Source organism: Colobus angolensis, unplaced genomic scaffold (assembly GCF_000951035.1).
Source record: "Colobus angolensis palliatus isolate OR3802 unplaced genomic scaffold, Cang.pa_1.0 Scaffold137, whole genome shotgun sequence".
Lineage (NCBI taxonomy): Eukaryota > Metazoa > Chordata > Mammalia > Primates > Cercopithecidae > Colobus > Colobus angolensis.
The window spans coordinates 6,250,038-6,267,674 of NW_012114455.1; the positions used below are offsets into that span (position 1 = coordinate 6,250,038).

General features: G+C 40.7%; 1 protein-coding gene across 1 annotated transcript in view; it reads left to right on the forward strand.

Moving 5' to 3' along the window:
* The first annotated feature begins 1,021 nt into the window (after nucleotides 1–1,021).
* The window catches only part of LOC105506546 (chromosome unknown open reading frame, human C11orf44), a 38,815-nt gene continuing 22,199 nt past the window's right edge, over nucleotides 1,022–17,637 (forward strand). The window contains 1 exon segment of the mRNA XM_011934736.1: nucleotides 1,022–1,378. Within this exon segment, the coding sequence (XP_011790126.1) occupies nucleotides 1,022–1,378 (357 nt within the window).

The window sequence follows — 17,637 nt, forward strand, 5'->3', positions numbered from 1 at the left end:
AGACACTGGTTTAAATGCTGGTCATTATGCATATGTTCGTGCGATTTGCCAAAAAATCAGTTTTATTTATAGGGTTGTTGGCCCCACCTTGGGCTCCATGCTGGGCTGAATCCTCCCTGTTACCCGGTTTGTGGCTCCCACAATTTGAGAAAAGGTTGGGAGGTGATTCAGAGACAAATAAGTGGTTAAGAGGCTGGCTGTGTCTGTTGAGGAATTGCTAAGAACACCCACTGCGGCTGTCTTCCGAGGGAGAATCAGCATGAGATGCAGGTCTATCTAGAAAAAGGGGTCTCATACAGATTTGCAGAGCTTCGTTCTCCAAGTCCACGTGGCACAGAGAAGAAGTGTCAGGCATGAGGGAAACAGGTGAGACGTGGCAAAGCACTTCCTGACATACCTGCTGTCTCCCACCAAGTGATGGGTGGTTTCCCGGACCCCCTCTGCGACTGGGCACTGGCTGCCTTGCCATGCCTGTGTGCTGGCACCTTGGACTTCAGGGCCTGGGGAATTCTCATGGCAAATCCCTACCTGATAAAACTCTGTTAGGGGAAAACAGGTTTTGATGCACATTCCCAGGAGTCACTGTTGAGGGTTGTGATTTTTTTCCTGTGAGCCATTGGCAGAAGCAGAGGCTCTAAGACTAACCTCAGAAGGGCAAGGGAGCTTTCTGTTAACGGATCGCCTGCAGAGGATCAGAGAGGAATTTCGGCTGGACTCCCTGCTCTGGTCCGCCCTGGTCTCGTTTTCCATCTCTGGATCCTTCCAGCCATGCAAACATACACAGCGTTGCCATGGCAACTCTGAGACAGACACATGCATGGGAGAAAAGCGTGAGGCAAAATCTCTCCTCTGATGATGTGCTGGGAGGGAAGGAGGCCTTGAACAGATTTCAAAAGCACCTTGTTTCACCCCCTGATTTTCACACGAGAGCAGCTACCCAGCCATAAACACAGTGGCCTCTTTTCTTCTGCTTTGCTTGCTGAGGTGATCGCAGCTCTGGGAGACCGGAAGAGGCTCCAGGATGAAAGAGCCACATACCCTTACACCCACCCTTAGAAAGTGTTGCCGGTCATCAGGTGGGGACACCATTGGAAGATCAAGGCTGTCCCTGGTGATTAAACTCATTACACTTTCACCAGGACCCCTCACTTGTCCTTGTGAGTTTCTGACATGGTCCTCCTGTCTCTTCCTTGCCAGCTTGGCTGCCACCCCTCAGGCTGGGGTCACTGGGGCATGGCCCACCAGCGGCCTCTCCATTCTGGCCCAGCTCCAGCCGTCCTGTGAGCTCAAGTGGACTCAGCTTTCCAGGTCGTCCTGGAGAGATCTGGTCATGACCACATCACTCTGGATTCTGGTGCATTTCCAGCATTTTTCCCAGGTGAAATCAGGCTTAAATGAATATTACGCAGTGACAGGAAAAACAGCTGCTGCCTAGAGAAAGAACACACACAGCAGAAGAGAAATGATGGTGGCGATGGAGGTGGGGTAGATGTTCAGTGGGGGGCCCTGGAGGCGGGGGTGGGGTTGGGGGAACAAGGGCAGGGTTTGTTTGTCAGCCCCCACCATGCTGGGTGTGTCCCAAATGCCCATTCTGATTACTTGGTAATGTTTTTTGGGTGCTGTGCTGAGAAAGTGTGCGAGGCTGCCCGAGGTTCTGCAGTAGAGAGCCCTGGTGCTCCATGACCAATACCTGTGACTGGTGCAGCAAGAGGGACGTTCCTCCCCTGAAATGAGTGAGGGCATCTTCCCTGAAGGTGGGTGTGGAGAAAGTTCATCACCAGGGTCCTGTTTGGAGGAGAGGCAGCAGATCTGAATGAATCAACTTTCATCAAGTCACCCCATGGTTCTAGGAGAGCCAGCCCACTTTGTCATCAAGCCCCAAATTCCCTGGCTGGTTGACTTTCAGCCTCCAATTTGACCTGGCTCAGAGCAATTTCACCTCCTGTTCTCAGCACACCCTCCTGCTGTGGTCGGGCATGTGGCCTTCTTCGTCCTTGAAGGTAGCCCCCAACACCTGCTTCCACGCTCTAGTCCAAGGCCCGCTCTCCTTCCTCTGGCTTCCTGAAATCCCTCACGTTGAAGGCTGAGTTCAGGACCATGTCCTCCACACAGCTTGTAGACAGCTCCACCCGTGGTGGTCTTTCCTCTTCTGCCCTTTTCTCTGTAGTCTGTGCATTCCAGATCGGCACATGAGCTTTTGTGTGTGTGTGCGCACACAGTGACTCCTGGGAATGTCCAAGGTGCCAGCACACAGGCATGGCAAGGCAGCCAGTGCCCGGTGTCTCTCCTGGTTTCCTTTGTGTTAGGCACAGATGGGAATCCAAGGCAGAGATAATGTTCTGCCTTTACTACATTGCTGGAGACAGGATCAGACTTGTGGGACCTGCTTGGTTACCACCTGCTGAGATTCTATTTTCTTTTATAATTTTATATTGTAGATGTAGCACACTCTTGGTTGCTTAGCCAGTGTGCATTCTCCTTCTCTGCCTTGGTCACAGAACCAAATTTTATTTCAGTTAGTGTGATGCCCAGCTAAAAGGTATCCTTTCCATTTTATTATAAAGCTAAGAGTTAACATTTGAACTGTGAGCAAACGTGGACAGAGATGGATGTGTTACAAATATTTTCTCCCAGTGTGTGGCTTGTCTTATTTTCTTAACAATGTTTTCCAAAGACTAAAAGTCTTTCATTTTGATGACTTCCAGTTTATCGCTTTTCTCTTTTCTAGGTCATATTTTCTGTGTCATATCTAAGAAGACTCTTCCTGACCCACAGTAACAAAGATTTTCTTCTAGGGTTTTTGTAGTTTTAGCACTTAGTCATAGGCCTGTGATCCATTTTGAGTTAATGTTTAGATATGGTGTGTGGTAAGCATCAAGGTTCAATTTTTTTTTCTTAATGTATTGTTATTATTATTATTTTTGAGACAGAGTATTGCTTTGTTGCCCAGGCTGGAGTGCAGTGGTGCAATCACAGCTCACTGCAGCCTCAACCTCCCATTTTATTTTTGTTTTTGCAGTGATTCCAGCACCCTGTATTAAAATCACCCAGAGTTTAACCTAGCATTAGAGACCTCTGTGGATTTGCTCAGGGAGTTTCGGAACACTTCAAGTTGCATGGAACTTTTCGTGTGTATGTGCTCGTGTGATTTGGGGATGGAAGGGTGGTGGAAGTGGTGATGACTAACAGCTTTCACCAGATTCTGGAAGATGCCTATCTCCCAGACGCTTAAACATCTCCACTGTAATGTAACAAGCAAGGCCTTTTTCTTCACCTCACTGAACAAAGGGAGCTGCGGAAGAGGGAAAGGGTTGTCAAAGACTGCGTGTGAGCTGCTTTCGAGTTCCTGGGAAGAAAATAATATGAACTTTGGGGAGTAAGCCTGTAAAAACATACACAAATTATTCTTAATAATAGCATTAAAGCCAAGGCAGTAAAACTTTGTTAAATCTGATACTAGGCATCTTTAACATAGCACATAATTCAAAGCAACTGCATGGTTGTTTTAAGTTCATTCTTCTGGGCCACTGTGTTTTAAATAGATGAGCCTTACTGAGCAAGAGAGTTTAAAATCTAAGTTGAAAATGAAATTTTAATTAAGGGGATTTTGTGAATATGGCTAGAATGAGTATCCTGCATTCAGGATCTTACAGTCCCCAAATGTCAACTAGGTCTAATCACCAGAGATCATAGGCCCCTCACTCTACTGGACTGGTCACAAGGCTCTGAAAACATGAGCTGCCTGACTCCCGGAGCTGCAAAATGTCCATTTCCCTGGGCTAGAGCAGCAGCAGCCACTTCCCCATGAGGGTGAGGAAATTCAATATCTTCCCGATGGGAGACAGAGCCAGGCTCCCGCCGGCTGTTCTTTCACTCTAGCAGCTGCTTGCCCTACATTTTCCACGTTTCTGGTCAGGCCGCCCATCAGCCGACCCTTCCAAGTCACCGCTTCCTGAGAGCCCTCCAGTGTGACTCAGACCAATCCCACGGGGCTCCCTTGAGCCATGGAAGGCGCAGAACCAGAGAGCTGGACGGAATCTTGGACATGAGCTGCTCTGAGCCCTTTCATTTTCAGAGAAGAAAATTGAAGCCCAGAGAAATAAGGCCAGTTGCCCAAGGTCACACAGTTAGAGGTAGAACTGAAACTAGATGCTGGGTTATCCTGACGTGAGGCCAACATTCTTTCTACAACAGACGGAGTAGAAAAATGGAAAAAAGCACAAACTTAGGGCTCAGACAGACCTAGGTTTGGATTCTGACTTTTTGTTCACGATCTATGTTACTTTGCGAAAGGCACTTTAGCTTTCTAAGCATTAGTGTCCTCATTGGAAAACAGAGATAAATATGCGGCAGATATTAAGTTCCTTTTCTGGACTGGCACATGCTATTTTTGGTTCTGAGTACATAGCTGGAAATGAAAAGAACCGAGTCCCTTGGCCCAAGACATAGAACTTACATCCCAGCGTGTGAAGGATAATACCAGTGCTTCTGAGGTTATCGTAAGGATTCAAAGAGACAAAAAATGTGAAAGTAAGCCCAGTTCCTGGCAGAGTAGGTATCTAGTAAATGGTAACAGCAATTATAATTATTACTTTATGTTCCAAATGTCAGTCTCCACAAAGAAGGCCAACTCCTGGGATATAAGGGTTCTGTCTCAGTTTCCTCACCAGCACCCCAGTATATAGGACCCCCAGGAAGCCCTGGCAATCTTTGGTGCTCAGAGTCCTGTCCTAACCTACCGTCAAACCCTTAGTTCTTGCTTCTGAATTCATCTGACATCGTATTGACTGATCTGTATGCTACCTTTGCTTCTCAGCTGGGACTCCTTTGGAGAGCCTGAAAGGTGGTCTTACTGGGACAGGAGACCCCCTGTCAGCCCACTGTGTCCTGCAGCTTGGATGATCCCAATGGCCTGCTTAGCTCCTTTGTGCTCCCCTGGCCTCTGAGCCACAGTCATTAGATCCCGGCTCTGGCCTGCCATTTGACTCCTGACCCCTCATGTGGGGTTGGCTTTCTCTCTTCTGTCCAGCCCCAGCCCTGCCTGGCACCTCTTGAGCTGCCAATGATGCAATTCCTATTGGTAGTCCAGCAAAAGCCCTTAGAGCTGGAAGCAGTTATACCCTGCCTTGGTCTCAACCACGTTGAAGTCCGTGGTCCATGCTGAAGTAACAAGACTCACATGTAGGGAGAGAAGCCCTTGACTTCAAGGAACCACCCACTCTGTACTCTTTCCACCCTCCCCTCATATATGAAGCAGGGTGAGCCATGACTTGGGTTGATGGGTGTTGTGGCAACTTTCAGAAAGGAGAGCAGAATGCTGCAATCACATGACTTTCCTCTCACTGCCAAATCTCAATGGTGTTCTTACGAATTTTTCCTAATATATATTGGAGTCTCCAATCCCCATTCAATCCCTAGGCTCTCCAAAGCAGAAGATATTGGGACTGGAAAATGAGAAATATATATTTAAGGGAGTATGTTTCTGTACAAGAAGCCAATTTCTGAATAGTTCATCCCTCCTTGCCTTCTCTTTAGTAAACATAACTGAGACTTAGGTAATGATGGCCAACAATTATGAAGCACTCAGAGATCCTGTTCTAAGTAGTTTACATATATTAATCTATGTGAGCCTCAAAGCAACCTTGTGAGGTAGGCACTATCAAAATTCACTTTATTTCAGAGGAAGAAACCAAAGCACCGAGAGCTTAAGTAATTGGTCCTAGGACACAGCAAGGATAACAATGCTGGCAACCTGGCTCCTGAGCCATTATGCAATACCACCTATGATCCACTTTCTGTTCAGTAGCCCACACGAGAGAAATGCCTTTTATCTTATCTCAGGCAAAAGCAGTAATTTAACACGAGTGTGCATTCCAGCCACATTTTGTTGTCAGAAACCGTTACCAGGGGCAGCAATGGAATGTGAGGCATGATGGTATGTGCCAGGCTATGGTTTCTTTCCCTGTTGCATCAGGGCACCTCCTTTCTCTCTTCACTTGGAAAGTTAGGCTGCAGCCTGCTGTCTCTCCTCAGGGGCAGCACTGAGGAGGACAGAGTGGGGAGGCCCTCTCTTTGCTCAGATTGTCTCTTTTCAAAAGAACTTGGTTCCCAGAAGATTTGTAAATCGAGGCGTGCTTGGAGGGGAAGTGATAATTCTGATTGGTAAATCAGGGATCAGGAACTGGGCAAGTGCAGCTCAGCCCCTCCCCTCTCCTCATGCTCCTTGTATCTACCCAAGGCACTAACATTCTCCTCTGCTTCTGCAGCAGAGATTTTAGAGCATAGGTTCTGCTTTTGCTGATGAGATAGAACTGCTATGGCTGAGAGGTTAAGTACGTTGGATTTCAGAGTTTGGTGTTAGGAAGCCTGTTATTGCTGCAGATTTAGGTTGTATTTTCCAACAGTTATGTCAGTAATTAAGTTGATATTTGGATCTTCCAGCCTCAGTTGGTTCTAAACACAGACAAAGAAAAGAGCAGATAATTATTGTTCACCCCTCATTCCTAACCATTTCCTTTCCTATCACTGGAGTCAGCTGAATTGGTCATGAGATATAGTTCAAAGATACATAGGTGCATTTGCACAAATATATGTAGAGAGCTAAAAACCAATAATCGCAAGCATTTCAAGGAAGGTTGCATGTGGTGGTTTCATTATTTCTATCAGCTGAGTCTATTGTGTTTGCAAGCTAAAATCTGAGAAGACTGAGTGTTCCAAAGTAAATTATCTATTGTCTGTGGGTCTAAGTTGTCTTTTAAAGCTGTCTTTTCAAGTAGGCAGAATGGATTGCAGGAATAGGAAAAGAGCAGTGGTAGTGCCAAAACAATGCTGGGCTTGGGTCAAAACAAATACGAGCTTTGGTTAGCCTAGATTTGGTGACCCCATACCTTGGCACACAGCAAATAATTAATTAGAAAGATAAATAGGTATGTGTAATTTAAAAGAATGTGTTCACTGCCACAATTTATATAAAATAAATACCATGTTCCTGGGTTTCTATTTATAGCAGACATTTTCACATTCGCCACCTCAGTTATTATCATGACCAACATTTTGAGGAAGCTGAGAAGCAGAGATTGAGGTTAAGTGACTTGTATAGAATCATATAGCAAGAGGTGAGATTTGAACTCATGTTTATTCATAGCAGGGTATATCATCTTTCCACTATATGATGTTATGGACACAGAATTGCATTAAGTGTGGACATAGTCACTATTTTTAGGAAACTTAACACTTGAACTGAAAGGATAAAAATACACCCATGATAAGAAATTAACAACCAAATATGCTCAAAGAGCTAAAGGAAAGCATAAACAAAAAACTAAAGAAAATCTGGAAAACAATGCAAAACTGAAGTGAGAAGGTGGAAATTATATAAAGGAACAAAACAGAAACTCTGGAGCTAAAAGTATTGTAACTGAAGTAAAAATTTTAATAGAGGGATTTAACAGCAGATTTGAGCAGGCAGAAGGAAGAATAAGTGGATGTGAAGATAGGACAATTGGAATGATCAAGTCTAAGGAACAGAAAGAAAAAGAATTTTAAAAAGTGAAAAGAGCCTAAGGGTCCTGTGCACACCATCAAGTGGACCAACATATGCACTGTGTGAGTCCCAGAAAGAGAAAAGAGAGAAATTAATAGAAAGGTTATTAGATGACACAATGGCTGAAAATTTCCCCACTTTGATGAAAGATATGAGTCTACAAATCCAAGAATCTCAACAACTTCAAGTACAATAAACTCAAAGAAAATCACGCTGACATGTTATCATCAAACTCTAGATTCCTGAAATAAGCAAGAGATTGTGATTCATCATTGTATTAGTCTGTTTCATTGCTGCTGATAAAGATATAGCTGAGACTGGGCAAATTACAAAAGAAAGTTTTATTGGACTTACATGTCCACATGGCTGGGGAGGTCTCACAATCATGGCAGAAGGCAAGGAGGAGCAAGTCACATCTTACATGGATGGCCACAGGCAAAAAGAGAGCATGTGTAGAGAAGCTCCAGTTTTGAAACCATCAGATCTCATAAGACCCATTTACTGTCATGAAAACAGCACAGAAAAGACCCGCCCCCAAAATTCAATCATCTCCCACTGGGTCCCTCCCACAACACATGGGAATTATTGTAGCTACATATAATTCATATGCTGGTTGGCTGCATGTATGTCTTTTTTTGCAAAGTGTCTGTTCATGTCTTTTGCCCACTTTTTAATGAGGTTGTTTGTCTTTTGCTTGTGTTATAAATTTTGTTTAAGTTCCTTACAGATTCTGGATATTAGACCTCTGTTGGATATATAATTTGTAAATGTTTTCTCTCATTCTGTAGGTTGTCTGTTTCTTCTGTTGATAGTCACTTTTGCTGTGCAGAGGCTCTTTAGTTTAATTAAGTCCCATTTGTCAATTTTTGTTTTTGTTGCAATTGCTTTTGTCATCTTTGTCGTAAAATCTTTGCTAGGGCCTTTGTCCAGAATGGTACTTCCTAGGTTTTCTTCTAGGATTTTTATAGTTTTAGGTTTTACATATAAGTCTTTAATCCATCTTGAGTTGATTTTGTATGTGATGTAAGGAAGGTGTCCAGTTTCAATCTTAGCCAGTTATCCCAGCACAATTTATTGAATAGGGAGTTCTTTCTCCATTGCTTGTTTTTGTCAACTTTGTTGAAGATCAGATGGTTGTAGGCGTGTGGCTTTATTTGTGGTTCTCTATTATGTTCCATTGGTCTATGTGTGTGTTTTGGTACCAATAATGTGTTGCTTTGGTTACTATGGCCTTGTAATATAGTTTGAAGCCAGGTAATATGATGCCTTCAGCTTCATTCTTTTTGTTTAGAATTGCTATTCAGGCTCTTTTTTGGTTCCATATGAATTTTAAAATAATAGTTTTTAAAATAATTCTGTGAAGAATGTCATTGGCAGTTTGATAGGAATAGCACTGAATGTGTAAATTGCTTTGGACAGTATGGCAATTATAACAATATTGATTCTTCCAATCTATGAGCATAGAATGTTTTTCCATTTGTTTGTGTCAATGGTTTGATAGGAATAGCACTGAATCTGTAAATTGCTTTGGACAGTATGGCAATTATAACAATATTGATTCTTCCAATCTATGAGCATAGAATGTTTTTCCATTTGTTTGTGTCATCTCTGATTTCTTTGAGCAATGGTTTGTAATTCTCATTACACAGATTTTTATTTTTTACCTCCCTCATTAGCCATATTCCTAGATATTTTAATCTTTTATGGCTACTATGAACAGGATTGTGTTCTTGATTTGGCTCTCAGCTTGGATGTTGTTTGTGCATGGAAATGTTGCTGCTTTTTGTACATTGATTTTGTATCCTGAAATTTCTGCAGTTGTTTACAAGATCTAGGAGCTTTGGACAGAGACCACTGGCTTTTCTAGTTGCAGAATCATATCATCTGCAAACAGAGGTAGTTTGACTTCCTGTCTTCCTATTTGGATGCCTTTTATTTCATTCTCTTGCCTGATTGCTCTGGCTACGATTTCCAGTACTATGTTGATTAGGAGTGATAGTGATGAGAGTGGGCATCCTTATCTTGTTCCAATTCTCAAGGCTAATGCTTTCAGCTTTTGCCCATTCAGTATAATGTTGACTATGGATTTGTCATAGATGGCTCTTATTATTTTGAGATACGTTCCTTCAATGCTTAGTTTTTTGAGGGTTTTAACATGAAGGGATGTTGCATTTTATCTGCACCTATTGAAATGATCATGTGGTTTTTTGTTTTTAGTTCTGTTTGTGTGATAAATCACATTTATTGATTTGCATATGTTGAATCAACCTTGCATTCCAGGGATAAAGCCTACTTGATCATAGTGGATTAGCTTTTTGATGTGTTGCTGGACTCGGTTTGCTGGTAATTTGCTCAGGATTTTTGCATCTATGTTCATTAAGGATGTTGGCCTGAAGTTTTCCTTTTTTGTTTTGTCTCTGCCTAGTTTTGGTATTAAAATGATGCTAGCCTCTTAGAATGAGTTAGTTAGGAGTCCTTCACCCTCAATTTTTTGGAAATAGTTTCAGCAGAAATGGTATCAGCTATTCTTTGTATATCAGGTATAATTCAGTTGTGAATCTATCTGGCCCTGGGCTTTTTCTGGTTGACAGGCATTTTATTACTATTCAATTTTGGAACTCATGATTGGTCTGTTCAGGGTTTCAGTTTCTTCCTGGATTAATCTTGGGAGGTTGTATGTCTCCAGAAATTTATCTGTTGCTTGTAGATTTTCCGGTTTGCATGCATAGAGGTGTTCATAATAGTCTCTGAGGGATTTTTTGTATTTCTGTAGGTTCAGTGGTAATGCTTCTTTGTCATTTCTGATTGCAATTATTTGGATCTTCTCTCTTTTTCTCTTTATTAGTCTAGCTAGTGCTCCATCAATCTTATTTATTCTTTCAAAGGACAAACCCCAGAATTTGTTGATCTTTTGTATGGTTTATTGCATCTCAAGAGCATAGTAAAAGGATTATAATCCTTGATCAAGTGGATTTTATTTCTACAATGGAAGGATGTTTCAACATCTGAACATCAATAAATGTAATCTACCACATTAATAGAATGAAAAAAATACACGTAATCATCTTAATGTAGAAGAATAATTTGACAAAATTCAGCACCCTCTCATGATAAGAAAAGACTCAAAAACTAGAAATAGAAGGAAACTATTAGTAAAGGCCATATGTGAAAAACCCATAAGTAATGTCATACTCAATTGTGAAAGACTGTAAGCTTTTACTTTAAGGTTGCAGGAAGAAGACATGGATGCCTGCTTTTGTTATTTCTATTGAACTTAGTATCAGAAGTTCTAGATAAGCAATTAGGCAAGAAGAAGAAATAAAATGCATTCAAATTGGAAATAAAGAAGTAACATTTTCTCTGTTTGCAGCTGATATGATCTTATATGTAGAAAACCCTAAAAATTCCAAACACAAAACAGAGCTAATAAATGAATTAATTAAACTTGCAGGATACAAAACCAATGCATAAAAATCAATTTCATTATTATTTACTGGCAATGAATAATCCAAAACGAAACTAAGAAAACAATTTCATTTCTAATAGTATCAAAAAGAATGAAATATTTAGGGATACATTTAAACAAGGAGGCAAAAGACTTGTATGATGAAAACTAGAAAACATTGCTGAAAGAAATTAAAGAAGATGTAAACAAGTGGACAAGTGGAAAGACATTTCATGTCCATGAATTGGAAGACTTACTATTGTTCTTTTTTTTTTGAGACGGAGTCTCGCTCTGTCACCCAGGCTGGAGTGCAGTGGCACGATCTCGGCTCACTGCAAGCTCTGCCTCCCGGGTTCACGCCATTCTCCTGCCTCAGCCTCCCGAGTAGCTAGGACTACAGGTGCCCGCCACCTTGCCCGGCTAATTTTTCGTATTTTTAGTAGAGACGGGGTTTCACCGTGTTAACCAGGATGGTCTCAATCTCCTGACCTCGTGATCCACCCACGTCAGCCTCCCAAAGTGCTGGGATTACAGGCGTGAGCTACCATGCCCAGCTAGACTTACTATTGTTAAGATGACAATACTACCCAAAGAAATGTGCAGACATAATGTAATTCTTATCAAATACCAATGGCAGGTTTCTAAGAAATAGAAAACCCCATCCTAAAATTCATATGTAATCTCAAGAGACTCTGAGTAGCTAAACTATTTTTGAAAAATAAGAACAAAGTTGAACAAGTCACATTTTCTGATTTCAAAACTTATTTCAAAGTTTCAGAAATCAAAACAGTATGGAACGGGCAACAGAACAGATATACAGATGGATGGAACAGACTAGAGAGTTCAGAAATTAATCTTCTTGTATATGGTCAATTGATTTTCAGTAAACGTGCTGAGAACACTTAATAGGGGAAAGGACAATCTTTTCAACAAATGGTGATGGGAAAACTGTATATGCACCTACAAAAGAATACTGTTGAACCCCTACCTAACACCATATACAAAAATTAACTCAAAATACCTAAAGTAATAAAAATCTAAATGTAAGAACTAGAACTACAGAGCTCTTAGAAGAAAACACAGGAAAAATCTTCGTGACACTGCATTAGGCAATGATTTATTGGATATGACACCAAAACACAGGTAACAAAAGAAAAAAAATAGATACATTGGACTACATCAAAACTAAAACCTTTTGTACACCAAAAGGCACTATCAAGAGAGTGAAAAAGCAACCCACAGAATGGGAGAACGTATTCATGAATTACATAGCTGATGAAGGATTAATATCTAGAATATATAAAGAGCCCCCACAACAACCCAATTCAAAAATGGGCAAAATATCTAAATACTTATATATTTCTGCAAAGAATATATATAAATGGCCAATAAGCACATGAAAAGATACTCAACATCACCAGACATCAGGGAAGTATAAATAGAAACTGCAGTTAGTCCACTTCATATAGGAGAAATGCTGTTTTAAAAAAGGAAAAATAACAAATGTTGTTGAGGATGTAGAGAAACTGGAACCATTGCACATTGCTAGCATGAACGTTAACTGTCACATCTGCTGTGGAAACCTTTTGTTCCTCAGATAATTAAACATAAAATTACCACATGATCTAGCAATTCCACTCCTAGATGTATACCCAAAATTACTGAAAACAGGAATTCAAACAAATGCTTATACACCAGTTTTCATTATAGCTTTACCCATAATAGCCAAAAGGTGGACACAATCCAAATGTCTATTAATGAGATGGATGGATAAACAATATCTGGTATATACATACAATGGAATATTATTCAGCCTTAATAAAAAATGAAATTCAGCCAAGAAGCAATGGGTCATACTAACTCATCCAAATTCTTTTTTCTTTTCTTTCTTTCTTTTCTTTTCTTTTCTTTTTTTTTTTGAGACCAGAGTCTTACTCTGTCACCCAGGCTGGAGTATAGTGGCATGATGTTGGTTCACTGCAAACTCTGCCTCCCAGGTTTAAGTGATTCTTGTGCCTCAGCCTCCTGAGTAGCTGGGATTACAGGCATGTGCTACCACTCCTGGCTAATTTTTTTTTTTTTAGATACTGCGTTTTGGCTTGTTGCCCAGGCTGGTCTTGAACTCCTGACTTCAAGTGATCTGCCTGTCTTAGCTTCCCAAAGGTTTGGGATTACGGGCATGAGCCACCACTCCCAGCCTCATCCAAAGTCTTTTTTCTCATTCTCCTCTGTGGTCAATAGCATCCAGAGTCTTGGCAAGATGGCCAGCTGAGCTTTGTGGTCCATATGTGAAATCACATGTGGATTCATATGCATAAACCTTAGAAATAGTATGCTAAGTGAAATAAGCTAGACACAAAAGGACAAATACTGTATGATTCCACTTATATGAGTATCTAGAAAAGGCAAATTCATAGAGACAAAATAGAATTGAGGTTACTAGGGGCTGGGGGTAAGGGTTAAAAAAAATCCTGGGAGTTATTGTTTAATGAATATAGAGTTTCTGTTTGAAATGATAAAAAGTTTCTGGAAATGGATAGTGGTGATGATTTCACATCATTTTGGGATGTGCTTAATGCCACTAAATTGTAAAATTGTACACTTAAAAGTAGTTAAAATGGTAAATGTTGTGTTTATTTTACTGTAGTTAAAAATCTCAGAAAGATTAACTATCACTTAAAAGACAGCTATAATGTTGCGAGTAATATTTTAATTTGTATTTTCTGAAGAACAATGGATCATACTAAATCATCCAAATTCTTTCACCTGCTCTCCTTTCTGATCAGTAGCATCCGCGGCCTTTGCAAGATGGCCAGCTGAGCATTGTGGGACAGTCGGTCCCATATGTGGGGCAGTTCTGTCATTCCTTCAACTTCCCACCTGTCATATATATGAGTCTAACATACTGATATTTGCTTTAAAACGTACATATATATATTTAGGTTTTGCAAATTGGGATGTGGACAAACAGTACATATATATAATGCAGCAGCAATTTTTAAAATTACTCCCTCTGAAAAACTAGTTAAATTGAGGATTCATCTTATAATTAGTGATATATGTAAATTAAAAAGATATAGTTGTGACCCCAAAATATGAATGATATGGGAAGGTCATAAAGGACTAATAGAAAGGAACTAATTAAGAAAACAGGTAAGGAAGACTTCTTGGTGCTAACTTCTGGGGCTGCCTAGAAAGTGGTACAAATTAGAAGAAAGGAGTGTTTACCTTTTAAATAAAGAGAATAGATTAAGTAGAGAGTATTTCTATACTTGTGTCAAGAAATAATGTCAATCATCATTAAGATCTCTATAGATGTTTATCCATAACCCTCCTAACAAGAGTATAAGGTGGATATTATTATTAACCCCACTTTACAGATGAAGAAATTCAGACACAGAATGAATAATCCCTACAAGGTTTCACAGCTGGTAAGTAGCAGAGTTGTGATTTGAACCCAGGTAGTCTGTCTAGAGTTCACCCTCTGACTACTAGTAGCTCTACCTGCTTTTGGTAGGAGTCGTTAAAATGAAAATGGAAAAAGAAAAAGAAAGGAAATATGTAGTTACTGGACGCTTAAAACTACCAGCCAATGGTCATTGAAATTATGTACAAGACACTGACTATTCATTGACCAAGTCCAACACATTGGCTTCAAAGAGACTGCTGCTTGGGGATCTTGAGACAAGTGAATACTAATATAGGAAGTCAGTGTCAATCTGGAAATATGTTAGAGGTATTACACGTAGAATTTAGCAAGGAGTTAGTCTGAGTATGCCTTATTGTATCTTTGGCAATAAGATAAAAAGTTTAGAGTGTAATGAATTTATAATGGTCAAACACCACAGCCAAGAAGAAAAAACTTCCTGTTACCATGAGTAGGCTAATTCTTATGGGTATATTTTGAACACTGAACAGTGGAAGCACTGTTCGACTTCAGGCCAGTAGTAGGTGAAGGTGCCTCCCTGTGTGTGTGAGGGGGGGGATCTCCCCAGATGGAATGAATCTCAGTGTGTTTTGGGTGTGGGGATATGAGAACGTCTTGGATATGCAGGAGTTATTATATAGTCATAGGTGAATTATTAGGTGCTTACTTTCATGATTTTCACTTTCAAATAAGAAAATAGAGCCTTAGAAAAATGAAGTAACTCTCTCATAACTGCCACCCCAGTACAGGTCTGTCTGACTTGACCCCAGTGCACTGAACTGAAGAGTTAAGGCAGTCTGAGTCCTTAGCCAGACATATTTCTGGAGCTTTTCTCCAAAAAGCTTGGCAAGTTTTGTGTTGTGCTTTAGTAAGGGAGGTATTCTCTTGTTCTTTTATGTGCTGATTAATGCTTTAGAGTCATTCCAAAGGGCGGCCTCCAGGGATATAGGACTTCCTGTGTTACCCACAAGCTTGATGTGTATATCTTTTATGTCTCCATATGTGTATCTTTTATGTCTTCATATAATTAACTGATAAAAATGTTGAATAAGAGATGGCTAGAACTGAGTGGTATTTCAATATAACCTCAAAAGACTGGAATTAAGGGCCAAAATCAATAAGATGAAATTCAACTGGTAAAATGTCAAGTCCTGACTTGGTGTAAAGAAAAAATCAGTTTACATAAGTATCAGGTGGTAGAGACCTGGTTTGAAATTTGGTTGACTGCACACTTAAGATAAGCCCACATTGTGAAACAATAAATAAAATAGAGCTTGAATTCTTAGGTTGCATTGCAAGCAGTAGTGACCAGAGCAGGCAAAATGGCAGACCCATTGTATATGGTGCTAGTACCCCATCTAAAGATCATATTCGAGTCTATATAAAGGAGGTGTTGATAACCGGATTCTGGTCAAAGGGAGAGGGATGGTGACTGTTGAGAAAATCATGTCAAATAAGGAATAATTCGGGAAACTTGAAGCAGTTATAGCAGGGCCTGAATAAGAGAAGCCTTGAGGATAGATAAATTACATATTTTCTCCTGGAGCTCACTAGAAATTCTGAATATCTCCCTAGCCAGCAGGCATAGGTGTGGAGAATCATGAGGAAAAGAGAAAGGAAACAGTAGAGGAAAAGGAAAGGGGGCTATGTCAGTCCATCGGCCCCTTTCTAAACCCACACCTCATGCTGCCGTTTAACTATGTATGTCTTGGGGTAGTGAGACCTTCACATCCTAGAGTCCCAGTTGGAAATGGGGCTCAGTCTCCTTCTTGCTTTCAGCTTCCCACTCGGTCCATCCAGGGCCTGTATTCTTTTGCCATGTACCTGCCCCACCCTGAGGCCAAGACTTGGGTAAGCATTGGTCTCCTGATGGATGAAACCCATGAAGCAAACTGTCCGGATGCCTGTGTGGTCTGCACATTAAGGTGTTTTGCAATCCTCTATGACCCGAGCTGACCACATTTGGTTTTTGATACTTACAGGGAGCGTTCAGAATTTAGAGAGAATCTTTCTTCTTTCAACAAAGTCTGTTGTCCAGCTGAGAACCCAAGAAAGTCATCCTTGGCACTCATTGCGTCTTTGTTCTAGCAGATAGACACTTGCCTGTCTTCAAAAGCAATTGATTCTGTAAGTGGGAAGCTTAAGAGCACAATCATTTAAGGAAAATAAAAAATGCATTGGTTTAAATATTATTCCTAAATAATAAAGGTGGTAGATAATGTGCAGTGGGGAAAGAGAATGGTCTTGGAACTGAGGAACACTAGACCAAAGTGAAGTGACGCAACTGAGCTCACATCTTAGCATTTTTAATAAAGGGTTGATACATTAATGAATAAGGGACACGATTTTCTAGAATCAATACATTTGTTCCAAAGATCAGAAATTTTTTATGTGGACCCCCCAATTAAAGTCAAACGCTGGAAAACAGGAAGTACCTGATAAATGTCTATTGCAGACAGAATATATTTAAGAACAGAACTATTTAAAATAATTTCAACTTTTGTTTTAGATTCAGAGGGTACTTGTGCAGGTTTATTGCAAGGGGCTATTGTGTGGCACTGAGGTCTGGGGTACAAATGATCCCATCACCAGGTAGTGAGCACAGTACCCAAAAGTCAGTTTCTTAGCCCTTGTGCTCTCTCTCTCCACCTCTAGTAGTCCCCAGTGTCTATTGTTTCCATCTTTATATCCATGTGTACCCAATATTTAGCTCTCGCTTATAAGTGAGAAGATGCGGTATTTGGTTTTCTGTTCCTGTGTTAATTGCTTGGAATAATGGCCTCCAGTTGCATCCATGCTGCTGCACAGTACATAATTTCATCCTTTTTAATGGCTGTGTAGTACACTATGGTGTATATGTACCACATTTTCTTTTTCCAATCTGCTGTTAATGGGCACCTAGGTTGATTCCATGTCTTTGCTATTGTGAATAGCGCTGCCATGAATGTCTGTGGAGCTGAACTATTTTGTGTAGAAGATACGCACACTGGAAATTAAAAGAATGCAAGGAACTGTGCTGCAGTTGGGGGAGTCTCACTGCACTTGGGTAAGGCATTATGGTGAACCTTCCTGAATTAACTGTTAAGCGGTCCGTGTCCTTTATCATCACCAAACTCACCTTTATTTTTGTGGGATTTACATGGAAAAATTAGATTAGTCAAGAGGTTGAATTAGCCCTCACCATTAGAGATTAGACATGGTCCTCCGTTACCTATAAACTCA